We start from the raw sequence: 16,976 nt of genomic DNA, 5'->3' as shown, positions 1-16,976 counted from the left end.
CTGTGCAGGATAGCTGCCCAAGGGCCTCAAAGGAAATTTGCTATTCTCTTGTCAATCAGGTGACATGAGGACCTGGAATATACCACCAGTGCTTTATTATGAATAGGATCCTTGACAAGATCTCATCCCCACAGCATAAGGAGACCATGGGGATTTACCACTGTAATTCCAGATGAAGCAATGCCTGTGCGTTAGGCAATTAATGCCGACAACAATTTGTCAGACCTATTAAGGCCAGTCGTTAGCTGGAGAAAGATGCACTTAATAAAATAACTCAGCTGCTAGCCTGTCTCCTCCCATCCTGTCTCTCTGTGCTAATTGTCCTATTAAGGCTGACTCCTTGTGCCAGACTTGGGGAATTTCACAGGTCCGAGCTGGCCCGATTGCATTATCACCCACAATGGGCGCTCAGGGTTTGCGGCAGCACGATCAGGTGCTGACGAGGCGACAGCAGCTCTGGCAGAGCACTTCACTCTTCCGCAGGGACACTCCAAGGGTTTGGAAGCCCAGGCCGGCTTGTTCTATACTAAGGATTTTTTAATGACCCAAATGAGCTGAACGGCTTTACATCAACCCACAAGTATCATCAGTAAGACGTACCCCAGCGAGTGCAAACATGCCTGTGTGTGTTGATGGAGTCAGCAGCGTGGAGACACAAGGCTCCTCAGCAGCTGGGCTCAGTGGAACTCTATCTCAGGGCGGCCCGATGGGTGCTCAGCAGATGGGAAGCAGTGCTGTCCACGCTGCTGTTGCTCACTCCTCACTCCTGGAACCAAACCTCAAGCACAACTAGCATGCATTTTCCAGCCAGTACTCAGCTATGGCAGCTGCAGTGGTCTCCACAGAAAAGCCCTGCTGGACTCTCGAGAGGTTGTTTCCATGGATTACAGGAGGATCCCACCCAAGGCTGCACCTGCAGTGCTCTGGTCAGCTCTAGCACAATTTTATCCACACTCAATCTGAACTGTTTTTCATAACCTCCATGGTCTGCTCTTTGAAAGATTATAAATAAAGTTCCAACTAATCAGTACAAAATATTTAATGGAAGCCAAAAGTTAAAGTTCCTGCATTTCTCAACATCTACTGTGCTCTCTGTAGAGTTATGCAGCTGGCAAGAAGAGTTTTTCAGGAGGTCTTCCATGAGGAAGAAATGACAAGGGGTGACACAAAGATAGGATTTTATAAATTAAATGGCCTTTATTTGTAACTTGTCTCCAAAAGTCAAAAACATGACAAAGTAATTGCTCGGAAGCTCTAACTGCTCCTTAAACATTTTACCAGAATTGCGTGGAAGTGCACTTAGAACAGTAGCAGGAATCTGGATTCCTGGCAATGGGCATCACCAAACTGCACTCTAGCCAGAACCCAGAGATCCCCATCCAACCCCCAGTAAATTGTCATCTCTTTGCAGGTCAAGCATTAAAATAACCACCTTCAAACACAGTTCCTTTCCCACAGAACCATGAGATCCACAATTCCCACCCTCCAGGACTGAGCTTCCAGTCCCCATGCAGACACTTAGTGATAAGTCTGTAACAGCCCATACCAAGGGGAAAAGACACTAAACCCAAGTTCAACTGATGCATGTTAGAGGTCTGGCTGGACACAAAGTTTGATCAGAGGTTTTCGGTGGGGTGGTTTCATTATTTTCAGGGTAAGGCTACACTGCAGTCTGAAGAGCATGATGAGTAAGGTTACTGCTCAAATAAATTAATTAGTGCTCAGTTCTGGGGTGGTGCAGGTCCACTGCTCCAATTGCAATGCTTACATTAGACATCTCAACACTAAAGTGATTTACAAGTTCTGGTCGGGTGTCTTAGACTGTTACATCTCAACAGCTTGTCTGTGAAGTTACTGAAAACATCAAATTAAAACTAAGGAATCTCTGTGCTAAAAGTGTAGGCTTGAAAACAGAGTATCCATTGACCACAGACTGGAATTGTCATCCTGCTTTCAGGGTTATATTTTAATTTTTCTTGAAAGCTAGACCTGACTCTACACACATACTGCTAGCTAGATGGAAAACCATCCAAGTACAGCTTCAGCTGCTGTGGGAACATTTATATTAAGAACAGGAATTCAAAATACCTGATTAAATCTGTGATGCAAAAAGAAAATGCTGTGAACTACTGCTAAGTTTTGCCACCAGCTTGTCTTGAGAGATGGAAAAACTAGGCATATATATGAAAATTTTAGTTTAAATAGAAAGCAGAGGTATTGAAAAAAACCTTCTGAATTCCCCTGTCAGGATAAGGCTTAAAATCACTAGAAAACCAGTTTCAAAGCCACCAATTTAATCATAAAGCCAGCAATTATGATTAATATTTGCTAATATAGTTAAAATTATGTGTTTTAACTAAGACCAACAATTAAGTTAATTTTACAGGCTAGAAATTATAGTAAGAGTAGGGAGGAAAGTAATCATCATGCATAGAACTGAAGTATTTTGGACTAGTTGATTACACAGTGCAAAGATTTGCTAAGAAAGTTTACAGTTTGAAGATTCATACTGAGGATATGTTTTCCATATAGTTGGGAGGCTGCCTGTAAGGACTGAAACACTGGGAAACATTATGGAATCACAGGTATCAGAGGTCACTTTAAATGAGAGCTGGTCTGACAGTTACAGTTAGCACCTGGAAGTCTCACTAAAGGGAAACAGAGCTACAAATACACCTCACATACTATCACTTGGGATATGTAAATGAGACTGGGAAGAGATATTTATTAACTAGTTCAGGCCACTCCATTTGGAATGTTTCTGTTTTTAGACAGTCAAAGGAAAACAACTGCCAAAGAAACCAAGAAGTGGGCACAGGGAAAGGAAAAAGATGTGGTTCCCACATGGTGATCTACAATTAAGCTTTGTGTGAAGCAAGTAGAAAAATGGGGCTGATAGGGCTGAATGGCAAGAGACCATGATACCAAAATACTTGAGTGGTACAGAAATATCAAACCAGGATTTGAAACTGAGATAGGATTAAAGTCTTCCATATTTCTGGACGCCTGAGTTAATCTTGGGATGTGCAGGGAGAAGTGCAAGGATGCTGGGCATTTCCCCCTTGTGGAAGCTTGGTTTTACAGTTAATCTTCTAGCTGGATCATTTATCCCTCAAAGAACGCATCAAAACCTGTTCCATCATATCATCTTCATCAGCATCATAATCCTGTGAACAAAGGGCACAGAAATTCTTTATTGCAACAGCCACGCTGGTTAATACAACAAATAACAGCAGCAAAAGCTGTCCTTCCCTTTGACTCTCCAATTCCTCCCAGGACACCATGTGCAGGGTGGGGTTTCACAGCAGTGGCCATGTCACACAGCCCAGGTTTATGAGCCATCAGGCTGCATTCCAAGGGGGAGGATACACATACCACAAAGGTGTCATAGGAAAAGCGGTGTCGCCTCTGCAGATGCTCCATGAAGTTAGCACTCCTGTAATTTGGATCTCCCCACGGCATTGAGGCACAAATCGGGCAAACCTTCAAGAAAAACCCAAAAAAGCCAATTAGGCCCCAATGGTTAAATCCTTTTACAATGGCAGCATGGAGGGCAGGGCAGGGACAGTGTGGAGGACTGAAGTTCAAGGTTTGTGCTGCCACTATTTTATATGCAAAGTGCTGCCCAATACCTTGCTGGGACATTTGGTACAAAAGCCTCAGACAATTTTAATTGATGTCGTAGATCCCTGAAATGGAACAGCTTACTCTTCTCCCACATTCAGAAAATCAGAACTCACTACTCTCCAGGAGAAAAAAGGAACTTTTTTTCCTGACTAATTTGGAATTCCAAAAAACTTCCCAGAAAAACGAAAGTTTCAAATTCAGTTCCACGTTTTGCAATTCCTCTTACATAAGAGGAAGTATCACAGAAAGACTACTAGAACGGTATACTATTTTTTGCAAGCATTTTCCCCAGTGGCTTTTAGTATCTTCTTGCTGAAAACAGCACAGAGGAAAGTCAAATGTACGACCTTTTTGTAAATTATATTTTATTAATTTGCTGTGTCCAATTAACTTTGAGTGTCTGCCATTTTTCAAATATGAAAGGAGGATGTGGCCCAGCTGCAGTCAGAGTAGAGACCAGTCACCTCCAGAGAATGCACTGAAAGCCAACAGCAGAATTACGTGAGAGTTAAAGGCATGACCAGCAGAGCCACACTGGACTTAACAGAAATAATTATATGCACTTAGTTCAAGACTTAGTTCAAGAGTAAGTCTCTAATTCACTGTTTCAAAGGGCTTTAAGACTAGACTTCGTTGCAATTCTTGCACCAAGACTCTTTATTACCACTTGTTTTGCATCCATGCTGTGCAGTGCTTTGCAGTGTTCAACCAGCCCTTCCTGATCAAAGTTTTTCTCGCTGCAATACGGACAAGGAAAGGTGAAGCGATTTGGGAAGTTCCTGGTTGAGGGGGAGGAGAAAAAGAGGTTATTTACACATACAAATTATTCAAAGCAATAATCTTACTTATTCAATTAGGACAAGCTAATTTTAACAATCAGTTTGTAAACTCCTAACAATAGCTTAAGGAACTCAACGTTGTCCATATTAGACTGATCTACAGTTCTTCTACAAATGTTCCAAGTGCCAAATGTTCTCTTTAAATGCACAGGGTACCACACACATGAGTGCATTGCAACCAATTCCTACTTCCCCTCATCATAAGTGAGTACAACTAAGAGACAGACAGATAGAAGCTTCTTTTAAAAACCCAGCCACATTGTACAGAATACCCTGATCTTAAAGATGTCCTGTGCATGGACTAAGCAGAAGCAGCACAGCTTGCCTGGGCACAGTCAGCTGCAGGATTAAGGCTCAGTTTTTAACTATATAAAAATTAACACCCAAACCGAGCGAGGAGGTAAAGTCTGCTCGTACTTTAAGATTCCTTTTTGTGACAAAAAAAGCCAAGCGCTTCAGAGCAGAGCTGTTACCTGGTGTTGTGGAGGGGTTCTTTAGTCACAGCTTTCACACCTTCCATGATGTAATTCTGGTACTTGGAGCATGAGGCCGCGTGGCTGCGCATCTTGGAGAGGTACATCTGTGCAGGCAACAATGGCACAGCACATTAACTCAAACTACCTGCACTTCCTGCTACACTTCTAAGCAGAAGCAGCAAACATGTAACCCAGAGCAGCTTTCTGTACAAGTGTTAAAGCAGAAAATCCAAATACTTCAGCTGGTGAGGTGGAAAACTTTTGAGATACAGATTAGTTAACCTGTAACTTTGCTGCCTGTACTATGTTACACACACCCCTGCTCAGGACAGCTCACTTCTCTTTACCTATACTACATACTATTTTATATACCATACTATAGTAGATAAACAAAAGCTTCCTATAAAGCCAGTTCACCTGGTCACTGAGGAGAACAGTGTATGGAAAATAACTCGGCTTTTAGGACAGCTCTTGGTATAAACTGATTGCTAATTGTTCAATCCCATTAATGAAAACTCAGATTTACAACAAGGGAAGCTGTAACTCAAGACACTGCAGTTTTCTCTCAGCTGGAATGAAGACAGAATGAAGAAATGACCCAGAAATAAACAGTGAAACTAACTGAACCCTTACCCTCACCTTAGTTTGTCTAATTATCCTTTTCCTGTTGCTCTGTCATGTGCTAGGATATTTTCTTATACATTCACTTAATGTATAAGGGGCTAAGCAGCTCAACTTCACCAAGGGAAAGGGAAGCCCAGGAAGGATGTCACACAGGCATTCAACATGCAAGACACAACAACCAGTAAGTCCATGGAATACACCAGCCATGCAAGACAACTCTGACTCGTGACTATTGCAAAAAAAGCAAATAAATTTCTGTTAAGGAGCCAGAGCTCACTCTCTAACCCCCACAGGCACTGTTTCATTACACTGTTTCATTCACAAGGACATTGCCACAGCAGCAAGGTTTTACTGTAATTTTAAAATCAGCCTCTTTCATCTGAAATTCACTTCCTGAACAACAAAAAAACTGTGGAAAGAATGCCAACATTTGGGTGCTGCCTTTATCAAATACCTTTAGAACATATCAGAATGAACATTTTGACCTGATTCTGCCGAAAGCTGAGGAGCAAGCACTTTATTTCCCTCTAAGCAGTGTCGCTGAGCAGGCACACCTCAGGCACTTAACTCCCAACCACCTTCATACCTTTTTGTTGCAGCCATTGCAAGTGGTCTCTGTGGTTTCAATCTGCTTTTCCAGGTCCAGAGCTCTGCTCCCAGGGGACAGGGTGCTGCGGCACACACCACACACTGGCTTTTTGGGCTTGAGACACTCCTGCAGGCACGGCGTGCAGAACCTGTGGGGGAGAAAAACCTGTGGTGGGCACCAGCACCACACCCACTGCCCTCCCTGCCCCCTGCCCGCAGGGATAACCGAGTCCTGAGACATGAGATCGGGGAAAGCAGCGGCCCGTTGGCACTCGGGCTCCCAAGGGAGGAGCAGGAGGATCCCAGGCCATCCTGCCCAGCGTTATTTGCTGTCGGACAGGGCTCTGTGCCCTCGGTTTCCGCTGAGAATTGATGCCTTAAGCCCCTAATGTTTTTATTTTTCTAATACTGGTAAGCCTTATAAGTTTTATAAGTGGATTTTGAAGGCAGCAACCCTCCCTCCTTTGTCCCTTGTCCCTTTCCCTTTCTCTCTAGCACCCTTGTTTACGCATTCCTTAACCCTCTTACCCCATTCTATGCTCCCTATATCAATCCTACTCCTGAAACCAGTACAAATGTTTAGTCTTTTGTCAAGGCAAGGCCTAGATTGTTGGCAGAACAGCATATCAGGGCCTAAACCACAGAATATGGTCAAGAATTGGGTAACTATGTACCCTTTGTGCTCTGAGGGAGAGGAAGATGGGATGAACAGGGGGTCCCGAAAGCCCCCTGATTCAATTCTCAGGGGGTGGACCCGGGGCGGACCATTTATTTATTTATTTATTTATTTGAGATAATTTTTTTTTTTATTTTTCTAATACTGGTAAGCCTTATAAGTTTTACAAGTGGATTTTGAAGGCAGCAGAATCATAAAGTGGTTTGGTTGGAAGAGACCTTAAAGCTCATCTCGTTCCTACCCCTGCCATGGGCAGGACACCTTCCACCAGCCCAGGTTGCTCCAAGCCCCGTCCAGCCTGGCCTTGGACACTTCCATGGATGGGGCAGCCACAGCTTCTCTGGGCAACCTGTGCCAGGGCCTCCCCACCCTCACAGGGAAGGATTTCTTCCCAAAATCCCATCTAACCCTGCCCTCTAGCAGCAGGAAGCCGTTCCCCCTTGTCCCGGCGCTCCGTGCCCGCATCCTTCAGCAAGGTGAGGAACCGAAAGTGGAAGAATAGCGGCTTTATTTCTGCCTCTGCTTTTCTTTAAATCTCTCTTTCACGGACGCTCCAGGTCACCCCTCAGCCGCTGCCGAGTCGCAGAGCAGCCCGCGGAGCCCCTGCCCGGAGCCCCTGCCCTCAGCCCCTGCCCTCACACCGCCGCCCCCCTGAGCCGCCCCTGCCCCCAGCCCCCCCCGAGCTGCGGCTCCTCCGGAGGCCCCGCAGCCCCCGCGGACCCAGCCCCGACACCTTCCCCCCCGCCCCGTCCGCCGGCGGGCGCTCACACGTGTCCGCAGGGGACGCGCATGGGGCTCTCGAACACCTCGAGGCACACGGGGCAGGTGAGGCGGGACAGCGGGTCCTGCCGCCGCTCCGGGACCCGCGACGAGCCGCCCGCCGCCATCTTCCGCCGCGCCGCCAGGGGGCGCACTGCGCACGCGCGGCCCCGCCCCGCCCCGGGGCGGGACCGGGCGCTGTGGGCGTGGTCATGCAAATGAACGCGTCATGGCTGGTGGGAGAGGTCACACACCCTGGGCGTGGTCGCTGCGATAGGCGTGGCCCGGCGCGGGGGCGTGGCCCCGTATCCCTATTCCCGTTCCTGGCGGCGGCCGCGGGGCTGCGCTTGGGTCCCCAGCGCGGCGCGAACCTCGCTCCCGGCACCGCGTGGGCCCCACGGCCGGTTCCGCCACTGCCCCGCAGACATTCCACGGCCGCTCCATCCCCCGCAGCCCCAGGGGGCGCGGCCTTGAGGGCTCCGCCCCGTGACGTCCCGCGGCGGAAGCGCCGTCGCCGCCGTTCAGTTCCGGGTCGCCGCCGCCGCGGCCCTGCCCGAGCCGAGAGGGCGGGCGCTCCCTGTTCCCTGCGGGGCAGCGCGCCGGGGGCCGCGCACGGGGTACCGGGCGCCGCCGACGCAGCGGAGCGGTGAGTTTCGGGGCAGGCCGCGGAGCAGGGGCTCGGCCGGGCGGGCGGGCGCAGCGCGGGCTGTGCGGGGCGGGCGGGGGCGGCGGCGGCTCCCGGAGCCGGGGCTCGGCGGGCGCTGGGGAGGCCCCGGCGGTGCCCGGGGGCTCCTCGCCCCGGCTCTGCAACAGGTGACCGGGCACCAACCGGCCCCGAGCGGGCCCCCGCCCGCCCGTCCACGGCGGACAGCGCTCGGCGGGGCTCGGGGGCCGTTGGGAGCCGTTGTGTCCGGGAGCCTTGTCAGGTGTTCGGCGACAGTCTGGCGTTCCTGGTGCTCTCGGCCACGGTAGGAGCAGTGTGTGTGTGCCTCGGGAGGAGGGTGTACCTCAGTGCCCGTCTCCTGCTGCTCCCGTGCTGCTGTCAAGGTTTTTGTGCAGCCGAGTGATCCAGCGTGGTCGGACAGTTGGTTCCCTCGGGTGAGGTTTTGGCCCTGGAGATGGGTCGGAACGTTCTCTTGTCCCACCGGCAGACACTGGACTTTACTGTTCTTGCATCTCCAGGAAATCTTGAGGTTTTCAGTCAATAATTTGCAGCAGAAAACAGCCTCGTTCCTCGCTGTGCTCTGTCACCAGTGCGCTGTTAAGCCTATATTTATCCGTGCCTGCTGCACCGCGCGGCTCTCGAGCCTGTAACCATGGCTGTGCTGCCGGGGGGCTGGGACGGAGCCCGGGGGGTTTGGTCTGTCCTGATTTGCAGTTCGACCCTGTGAGCCCTGACCTGTGTGCAATCCCCGGGGCAGAGGCAGGGCTGGCAGGGGCTGCCATCTGCAAGGCCTTGGTGAAGGACTTTTTATCTGGGAACTCTCCTGACCCTGACATCTCTCACGTGTAACCGAGTGCTTTGTTTGGTGGGTAGTGGCAGTGGGGGTGGTGGAACTCTTATTCTGACTCCGGTTCCTTGTCAGCACGGGATCATTCAGTGTCCTGGGGGTGTTTCGCTGACGTGCCAGACAAAGATCTCTCTCTGCAAGTCTCCTGTGCAGCTCTTCTTGCCAAGGAAGAGGCTCTGCTGTCTTTGTCCACAGATCCATCCTGCACAACTTGGGGGAGGAACGTGGAGAGAGGGGGAACTGCTCCTGGCCCTTATGCTGAGATGTAAACTTAGCACTCCACATTTCCTGTGATTCACAGCCTGTCTTTTGACACCAGCACCGTGTGCCTGGGAGCAGAAACCGAACTGCTACTTAACTTTCCCCCTACGGGGCTGGCATTGAGCATAGCCTTTCATCAGGGAGTGTTAACTGCTAGGCTGGTGGTTTTGTTTGTTTGTTTTCCAGGCCTCTTGGTTGTTGGTATTTTGTGTTTTGGCTCCTTTTGTTCAGTTAATTTTGCTCTTAGCAGTGATTTTCACTGTAACAGAAGTGGGGGGAATTGATCGCTGTTCTAGCAGCTATTAATACTGGGTGAAAAGTCTTCTCTGAAGTGCAGTTTCAGACTGACTACAATTGAAACACTGCACTGATTTCTCCCACCTCCCATCGGTTCAAGGGCTGGGTTGTCTTTTTAGGTGAAGAACAAAGCCTGTGGTCTGCTTTTTGATCACAAGTTCCTCGGGCATTCGAGATGGAGTCACTTGGCCTGTTAATTACCAAGGTTTTGGTAAAGCAGCGTTTGGGAGCTTCTTTTGTTACCAGCTGCTTCAGTGCAGTGTGTGAGCTCAGTGAGGTGAAAATCTAGATCAGTGTGCCCATAAAAGCAACTATTCCTGCCAACAAAAGCACATGCTGGAAACACAGAAATGGGTTTTGCTCGATTTCAATAAAGCCGTTGAAGGCGGCAGGTGTAGCTTTTTTGCCTAAAAGATGTCAGTTGTGTTTGCAGCTGCTAGCATTCAGCTGAAGCTTGGGCTGTGGTTTGCAGGGGAGAGGGCCCTCTGGAGATGGCTGCAGAGCTACCCCAGCACGGGCCTGGACTGGGAGTGCCAGCACAGGGAATGTCAGTGGCCATCAAAAGCCTAGAAAATGCTAGAAATCGAAAGGCAAAACCCTCTCAGTTTAGGGGCAGTCCTGTGCCACAAGAGGGGAAAAAAGTAGATGCTTTACCAAGATGAGCAAAGTGAAACTTCGTTGTGGAATTTTTTTAAACTTTGTATCACTGTGCATGGAAAAAAAAAAAGGGACAAAAACCCCCCAGGGACTGTTTAAAATAATGTTTAAGTTTTGCGAACTGAAGGGGAAAAATAAAATGGTGAGAAGAGACTCTAAAAATTCATCCTTCTCCTTGCAGTTTTTTGCTGTGAGTTACTTCTCCCTGGGTTCCCAGAGCCAGGGAAGCCTCAGTGTGGGCTGGAGCCTGCCCAGCTCTGCTGTACCGAGCTCTCGGTGTTGCCTGGTGGTGCTGACTTGGCAGGGACCCGGGAGAGGAGCAGGGAATGACAGTGAGAAGCAGGACAGCAGCATTTCTGTGGCCGCTCGCGCTGTTCTGGAGTCTTAGAGAGGCTGTTGTGGGAGCTGCTGCTCTGTGAGAGCAGGATTACAGAGCTCTGTGGGGCAGGGAGATGCTGTGGACATCTGGGGTGTGGGCATCTGGGGTGACCTGTCTTTGTTTTCGGTTTCTGCTCCAGGAGAGTTGCCACTGCTGAAGATTCTTGATGCCAGACACTCAACCTACTGCCAAATAGCCATGACAGAGACGAGGTAGCTGCCCCAGCGCGAGGGAAACACTGATTTCAATGGATACAAAATACAAAGACGATTTATTTCGGAAGTATGTACAGTTCCACGAGTGCAAACTGAATGCCTCTGACAACAAGCAGCGTCCTATTAACGATGAGTACTTGCGAGTGGCAGCAGCGGCCTTACTTTGCCTTCCCAAAATCGATCCCTTTTATAGATTCCGGTTGATTAAATTTTATGAGATGGCTGAAAACTCACTGAGATCTGTGAAATCCTCGAGTTTACATTGCCTCCACAATGCATTCAACATGCTCGAGACAGTTGGAATTAATCTCTTTCTGTACCCCTGGAAAAAGGAGTTCAAAAATATCAAGGTAAGACATTTTTTGTGTAGCTGTAGTGAGAACATGATTTGTTTTCCTTTCTGTTAACACATTTCATGCAGTTCCTTTAAAGCCTTCTTTTTTTTTTCTGTTTGTTGGCATGATATATATGTTTGTCTATATACAGTTGGTGAACAGAAGCCATAGGAAAGTTTCTGTGTAAAATAAGTGAACTTGTGCTGGTGAGAGTATCCCAAGAGCAGAAGTACAAGTACTACCTGAAGTTATAATGTGTATAAAATAGAAAAAGAGCTTGTTTAAGGTTGTTGTTCAGTCTGCCTTGCTACACTGTTTTATTTCTACTTGGAGATGCTTTCACGAAGCTGAGCCCCTGAGCTGGGTTTAATTTCACTCAGAGTTAGATTTCTGTCTTGCCACAGCTGTTACTGGACACAAGTACTAAGCCCAGTGCATGTGTTCAAGTGGATGCTTTGCTGAGCTTCACACAAATTGTATGATAATGGTGAAGGAACATCTCCAAAAGAATTGTTTTCAGAATATCTTTTATCTGCTTGTCAGTTCTCAGTTCATGAAGTTTTGATTTTAATGTAGTTTCAAATGTATCTTCCTATGCCAGGATCTCAGAGAGAGAAGAGGGAACTCACACACTGCTGGACTTGGGTGCTGGAAATCACATAGGGAGCTCTCTGCTGCCTAGTTTTCTGTTTTATCTTTTACCTGTTCTTAGATGCTTATTCAAAGCTGCTGCGATGTTTCAGTAATGAATGCTGCACCTGAATTACAAGAACAGTTTTGAGGCCTGAAAGCTGGATAGACAGACTGCTGGGATTGGTGTCTGCAGTCCTTGGCAGTTGTAAAAAGACAGTTTCACTGTTTAGCAGAGAATTTGGACATTATTAGAACATTTGAGAGTTCTCTGTTTCCCCAAGGGGAAACTGTCTTTCTTCTGGATCTCTCTGTAAATCTTCATTATGATTAAGTTCTGGTGCTGCTCCTGCCTACAGTCCAGAACAGGCTGAAGTGGGTTAAGCACGTCCCTCAGGTGTGCCAGGTGCTGAGGGTATTTCAATTTGCAGAGACTTGTGTCTTCGCTTTTGGGGCTCTTTTAGTGGAAGTTTTTTGAATTAATATTAAATTAAATAGAACTGATGTTTGAAACTGTTTAGTAACAGTACAGAAAAAAGTGTGCACCTCAAGTCCATTTAAAGCTGAACTGTAGAGAAGTTTGGCCCTCTTGCTGTAATTCTGGGTTCCTCTTGCCTCCAGCTTGCCCCTGGCTGGGGCAGTTCCCGAAATTCCTGCCTTTTTGCCTTTCATGGTAGACTTCCTGTAATGCAGACATGTCCGGTATGCATAAAAGTTAATGTCAGTGCATAGCAGAGTGATTTAAATCACCAGGGAGGACATTATGCTAATCAGGATTTTAATTTGAATGAAAGCTCTCCTACTTTGAATTTGCCTCATGTGGAATTTCCATCTGCTGAACAGGAGGGCTGCAGAAATCGAGCTCATCTTGCCAAGGGAGTTGCATGTGTTCGCAGTCGTTATTATTCTATTTAATTATAATGCTCTCTGTCACTGAATTATCTGAACATCTAGTCCACCACTGAATTTGTAACCTAGTTTTCCTTTTATTCCCCTCCCCTCCCCCTTAGACCTACACTGGACCCTTTGTTTATTATGTAAAGTCTGCTCTAACCGAAGATGATGTAAGGCAGATTCTGAACTACATGGGCTATGTCCCAGAACTGGGAACAACCTATAAGCTCAAAGAGCAGGTCGATGCCATCCAAGTGAAAATGATTTCATTTGAACTCTTTTTGGCCAAAGTGGAATGTGAGCAGCTTCTTGAAATTCACTTGCAAGTGAAGGATAAAGGTTATTCAGAGATCGATGTCATAAACGAGCGGAAGAACAGCAGCGAGGACGTGCGAGGCTGCTCCGAGGCCATGAAGCGGCGTGTGGAGTGCAAGGAGAACTTGAACACTTCCATGGCACGGATGGTGCTCCAGAAATCGGCCAGTGAACGGGCCTCTAAAGATTACTTCAAGCCAAAGGTGAGCAAGCCTTCCAAGTCAGTGGATACGTATGATAATTACTGGGAAAGTAAGAAACCACCTTTGATGAGCTCCCTGAGCCTCAGGAAAGAGCCGATTTTGGTCGATGCGGAAGATGACATTAAAGATGAGATTATCCGCCCGTCGCCCTCTCTGCTGACCATGTCCAGCTCCCCACACGGGTGTTCAGACGAGTACTTGCCAACTTCATCTCATCACAATGGCATGCTAAGAACAAACGTCCCTTACAGCTCCTATTTTTCTGCTCAAGAGGACTTAGATTTATATACTGATCACGATTCTAGAGGTATGTTAAATTTTAAAAGACAAGAATCTATTAAGCCTGATGTGTGGCTGTTAAGAAGCGATGCCAACCCCGTTTACCACAAACGCACCCACCTAGCCAAAGAGACAGCTTCCCCCAAGTGCCAGAACTGTGGTGTACCCTGCGGCACTTCTGTTTGCCAAAAGTGTGACAATCTGTTCAGCTCGAGGCAGGAATACCCAGCGGTGAAACAGAGCACCTACTCAATCAAACCACTCCCGAACGACAGCTTGTCACCTGCGTCTGCTCTGAGGGAGAAGTCACAGTACACATCACAGACTCAGAGCCAAGACAGAGCTGCTCAGTTCAGCTCCAAATCCAAGCCTTCGGGCACTTCCCGCTGTGGCTTCTGTAACCGCTCCGGAGCTGCGAACACTTGCACGTTCTGCTCAAAAGTCTCCTGTGACTCTTGCCTCAATGCTTACTATTATGACCCCTGCTGTAGGAAGAGCGAGCTCCACAGGTTCCTGCCTAACAACCAGTTAAACTATAAATCATCCCAGCTGTCCCACGTGGTCTATAGATAGACCCGCTTAGTCTGTTTGGGAAGGAAAGGGGAAGGGGAAAGGGCTATCCTAACTAATGTTCTGACTCCACACTGACCTCTTACCAAAACCACACGTCCAAATATTTGGAACCACGGTTCAGTGATCAGGTGCCAGTTCTTGGTTTTTGTGGCTTCATAGATGCTGCAGATCCATTAGATTTCATGCTGCTATAATTTAGGTAACTCCTAAATGATCATCGCTTTTCAATTTAAATGGGGGAGAGAGCACATTTTTCCTTAAAACTTGGCAGCTGTTGTATTTTTTAAAAGTGACATCACACTTTTCTATTACATCGCAGTCATCTCCTGGCCCGAACAAAGCCAGGTAGGGCTTGAAGATAAAGCCAGAGAATTAAGATTCTCATTTTCTATGAGCGACAAAACTGCCGGTTTTTGATAAAGTATGACTTCAAAATGTGCAGGAAATATGCGAATGGCTTGTTTTGCCAACAAGGACTATTTTTTGACATGTGTCTGCATTTCTTGATCTCCAAAATGCAAACACCACAGCATCTCTTCCTTTTGTCTTTGTTTCCTCCTTCTCCCCTTCTCTCCCAGTTGTTTATCTCAAGTTTATGTAATCTGAATCTGGGTAATACGTGCTTTATTTTCCGGTGTTGCCAATATCATCCTTCTGGATTTTACAGTATGGTATTTTAAAGAGGTGAACGTGTATCTGTGTCACTCAGATGATGCCTGGAGTGTTGTCCTCTCAGATGAGTATCCATTTTCTTTACTTTCTGTTGCACATGTATTAAGTACTGTTCTTTGTACTGTAAATAGGTGATTTGGAAACAGTTTATTTTTAATAAATATTTAATATGTTGAGTTCTTAAAAGTGGTAGAATCATTATAACTATGAAGTCTCTCTGGGTTATTTGTTCAGGTGTGACCTTTTGTTTTTCCTTGTACTTTATTTCATAGCTTATTATAGCCACTCTGGCAGACTGATGTTCTTGGCTCTGATCAATTCTTGGTTTTAATCTGCCTTTTCTTTTTTTTTTTCCCCTCTGATAAGACTAGCACTAGTCTGAGTGGAGTCTTGTCTAAGAATTGCAGGATTTTGCTTCTCAGTGCACGCTTTTTCTTTGTGGTTATGGAAATTGTAAGTATTAATGTTATGCTTGCTTCCAAATTCATTGCCAAGTCCGTAGTGTAGTCCAGCAAGTAAAGCACTGGCCTGGTTAAAAATCAGAGCTCGTTTGTGACTCCTGTTCAAGTGAACCCATCAGTTATGGATGTGAATCAGATAATAACCCTTGTCTATTGCTACAGTACTTGGGAGCCCTGACTGAGAATCAGGACTCCCTGGTGCTGGGCTCTGTACAGTTTGACCCCCAAACAACACCTGGTTATGAATAGACTTTAGTTTTTTATTGAAAGGAAACCCATAAGAATCCTAACTCCCTTATTCCAACTAGCTAGTTAGCACAAAGTATCAGGCAACCTAATCTGATGTGCAGAACTAAATGTGTTCAAAATATCTGTAAAGAACTCTAGCTGAGATGTAAACTATGTAGTCCACTTTGCACTGAAATTATTCACTTAGGGGTTTTTAACCACTGTTAGAGTCTAGGCTTCTCAATTCAGTGTCCATCAATCCCTGTGTGACACAAACATGCATGAATGATTGTTTGTCTTACATTTTTTTGGGTGGGGGGAGGGCTTCAGATAGGTAGAAGGGGAAATTATATAGGCTAATATTGTAAAATAGCTAAAATAATTTTAGCCGTAAATGGGTGTCAGAAGCATAATGGAAATAAGATGGAACCTGGGTCTTACAGAGGGCTGAGAACAATAAGTTACTGTCCAGTTTGCACTAAGAAACAAAGTGAATGGTGTGTGTTTAACAATCAGGGACTGCAACTGAACATAATGTCAAGGTCAAGTACTGCCTTGCTGACCCTAAAGGTTGGGGTGAATGTTGTTTAGGTGAATGATTTTAAGGTTTTCAAACTCTTGTATGTTTTTTATAAATATATATATATATATATAAATATGACACAAATGTAGATACATTATGTATATAGTGAAGAATTTAAAAAACAATTTTACTATTACAATGCAGTCTGAAGGTGGTTTTCCTTTCGGTGGTTATTTTGGTTTTGTTCACCTTCTGCAGTGTCATGCCTGTTTGGCTGCTCTACAGTGTATCTTCTAGTTCACGAGTTCAATTTCCATATGGCTACTCACACTACAGTGAATAACTAAAACTGTGATGCCACGTAATTTTTACGGTGACCAGAGCAGGGACTATGCTTGCTCTGAAAAAAGAAAAGTCCTCTGTATATATGTCATGGAATCCTGTAGTACAAACCTGTGTTGAATTGAAGTGATACCATGCTCTATTTTTGTGTATCTTACTGTATGAGGTTGCTGTGATTGATACAGTAAAATATATGCTAATTTAAAATGCAGGTGTTTTGCATCTGATTTGTTTAAATTAATTTATGTTTTGAAGGAATTTAAAAAAATAAAGAGGCCTTTAAGAAAAGGCTTAACTCTTTTCTTAAAGTCGAGTGCATGTAGCTGTCTGTTCACCACTGTGTTTGCATGCAGCCACGATGAGTTGGTGCACAAAGGGGGTCTTGGGCAAACGGGCAACAATGTCTGTATCGTGGGCCTCAGCCTCCCCAGACTGGGTGTGCTGCTTGCAGAATGCAGAGCTTTTTAAAACCCATTTATTTTCCAGCCTTAGCAGCATGACTCAGAGCGTTCCATGGAGCATGTGAGCCGGGATGTCAGCAGTCTGCAGCAGACTGAGGTGGGGTGGGAGCAGGATCTGTGTGCCATGTGGAGCTAACCTCCATGGATTCCC

The 16,976-nt window shown here is 46.5% G+C and overlaps 2 protein-coding genes across 3 annotated transcripts; one reads left to right on the top strand and one right to left on the bottom strand.

Annotated features, from left to right (window-relative positions):
* Nucleotides 1-1,172: 1,172 nt before the first annotated feature.
* On the bottom strand, nt 1,173-8,245 carry RNF114 (ring finger protein 114). Of its 2 annotated transcripts, XM_027751905.2 has the most exons (6): nt 7,599-7,760; nt 6,153-6,303; nt 4,940-5,046; nt 4,292-4,406; nt 3,376-3,483; nt 1,173-3,167 (listed from the first exon to the last, which is right to left on the bottom strand). In XM_027751905.2, exons 1-6 carry the CDS (start codon nt 7,715-7,717, stop codon nt 3,102-3,104), a joined length of 666 nt encoding a protein of 221 aa, XP_027607706.1. In that variant the 5' UTR covers nt 7,718-7,760; the 3' UTR covers nt 1,173-3,101. The 2 variants fall into 2 exon arrangements, with proteins under 2 accessions (XP_027607706.1, XP_039238529.1); XM_039382595.1 differs by lacking the exon at nt 1,173-3,167 and having other exon boundaries at nt 3,402-4,406; nt 7,601-8,245.
* Nucleotides 7,920-16,672, top strand: SPATA2 (spermatogenesis associated 2). The gene is made up of 3 exons (XM_027751902.2): nt 7,920-8,235; nt 10,834-11,259; nt 12,885-16,672. The coding sequence occupies exons 2-3, from the start codon at nt 10,942-10,944 to the stop codon at nt 14,136-14,138; spliced, it is 1,572 nt and encodes a 523-aa protein (XP_027607703.1). The 5' UTR covers nt 7,920-8,235; nt 10,834-10,941; the 3' UTR covers nt 14,139-16,672.
* The last annotated feature ends 304 nt before the right edge of the window (nt 16,673-16,976 follow it).

The sequence above is a fragment of the Pipra filicauda genome, unplaced genomic scaffold (genome assembly GCF_003945595.2).
Source record: "Pipra filicauda isolate LSUMZ 115617 unplaced genomic scaffold, ASM394559v2 scaffold275_size1018216_pilon, whole genome shotgun sequence".
In the NCBI taxonomy this organism is placed as follows: Eukaryota; Metazoa; Chordata; class Aves; order Passeriformes; family Pipridae; genus Pipra; species Pipra filicauda.
This window is presented reverse-complemented; position numbering and strand designations above follow the sequence as displayed.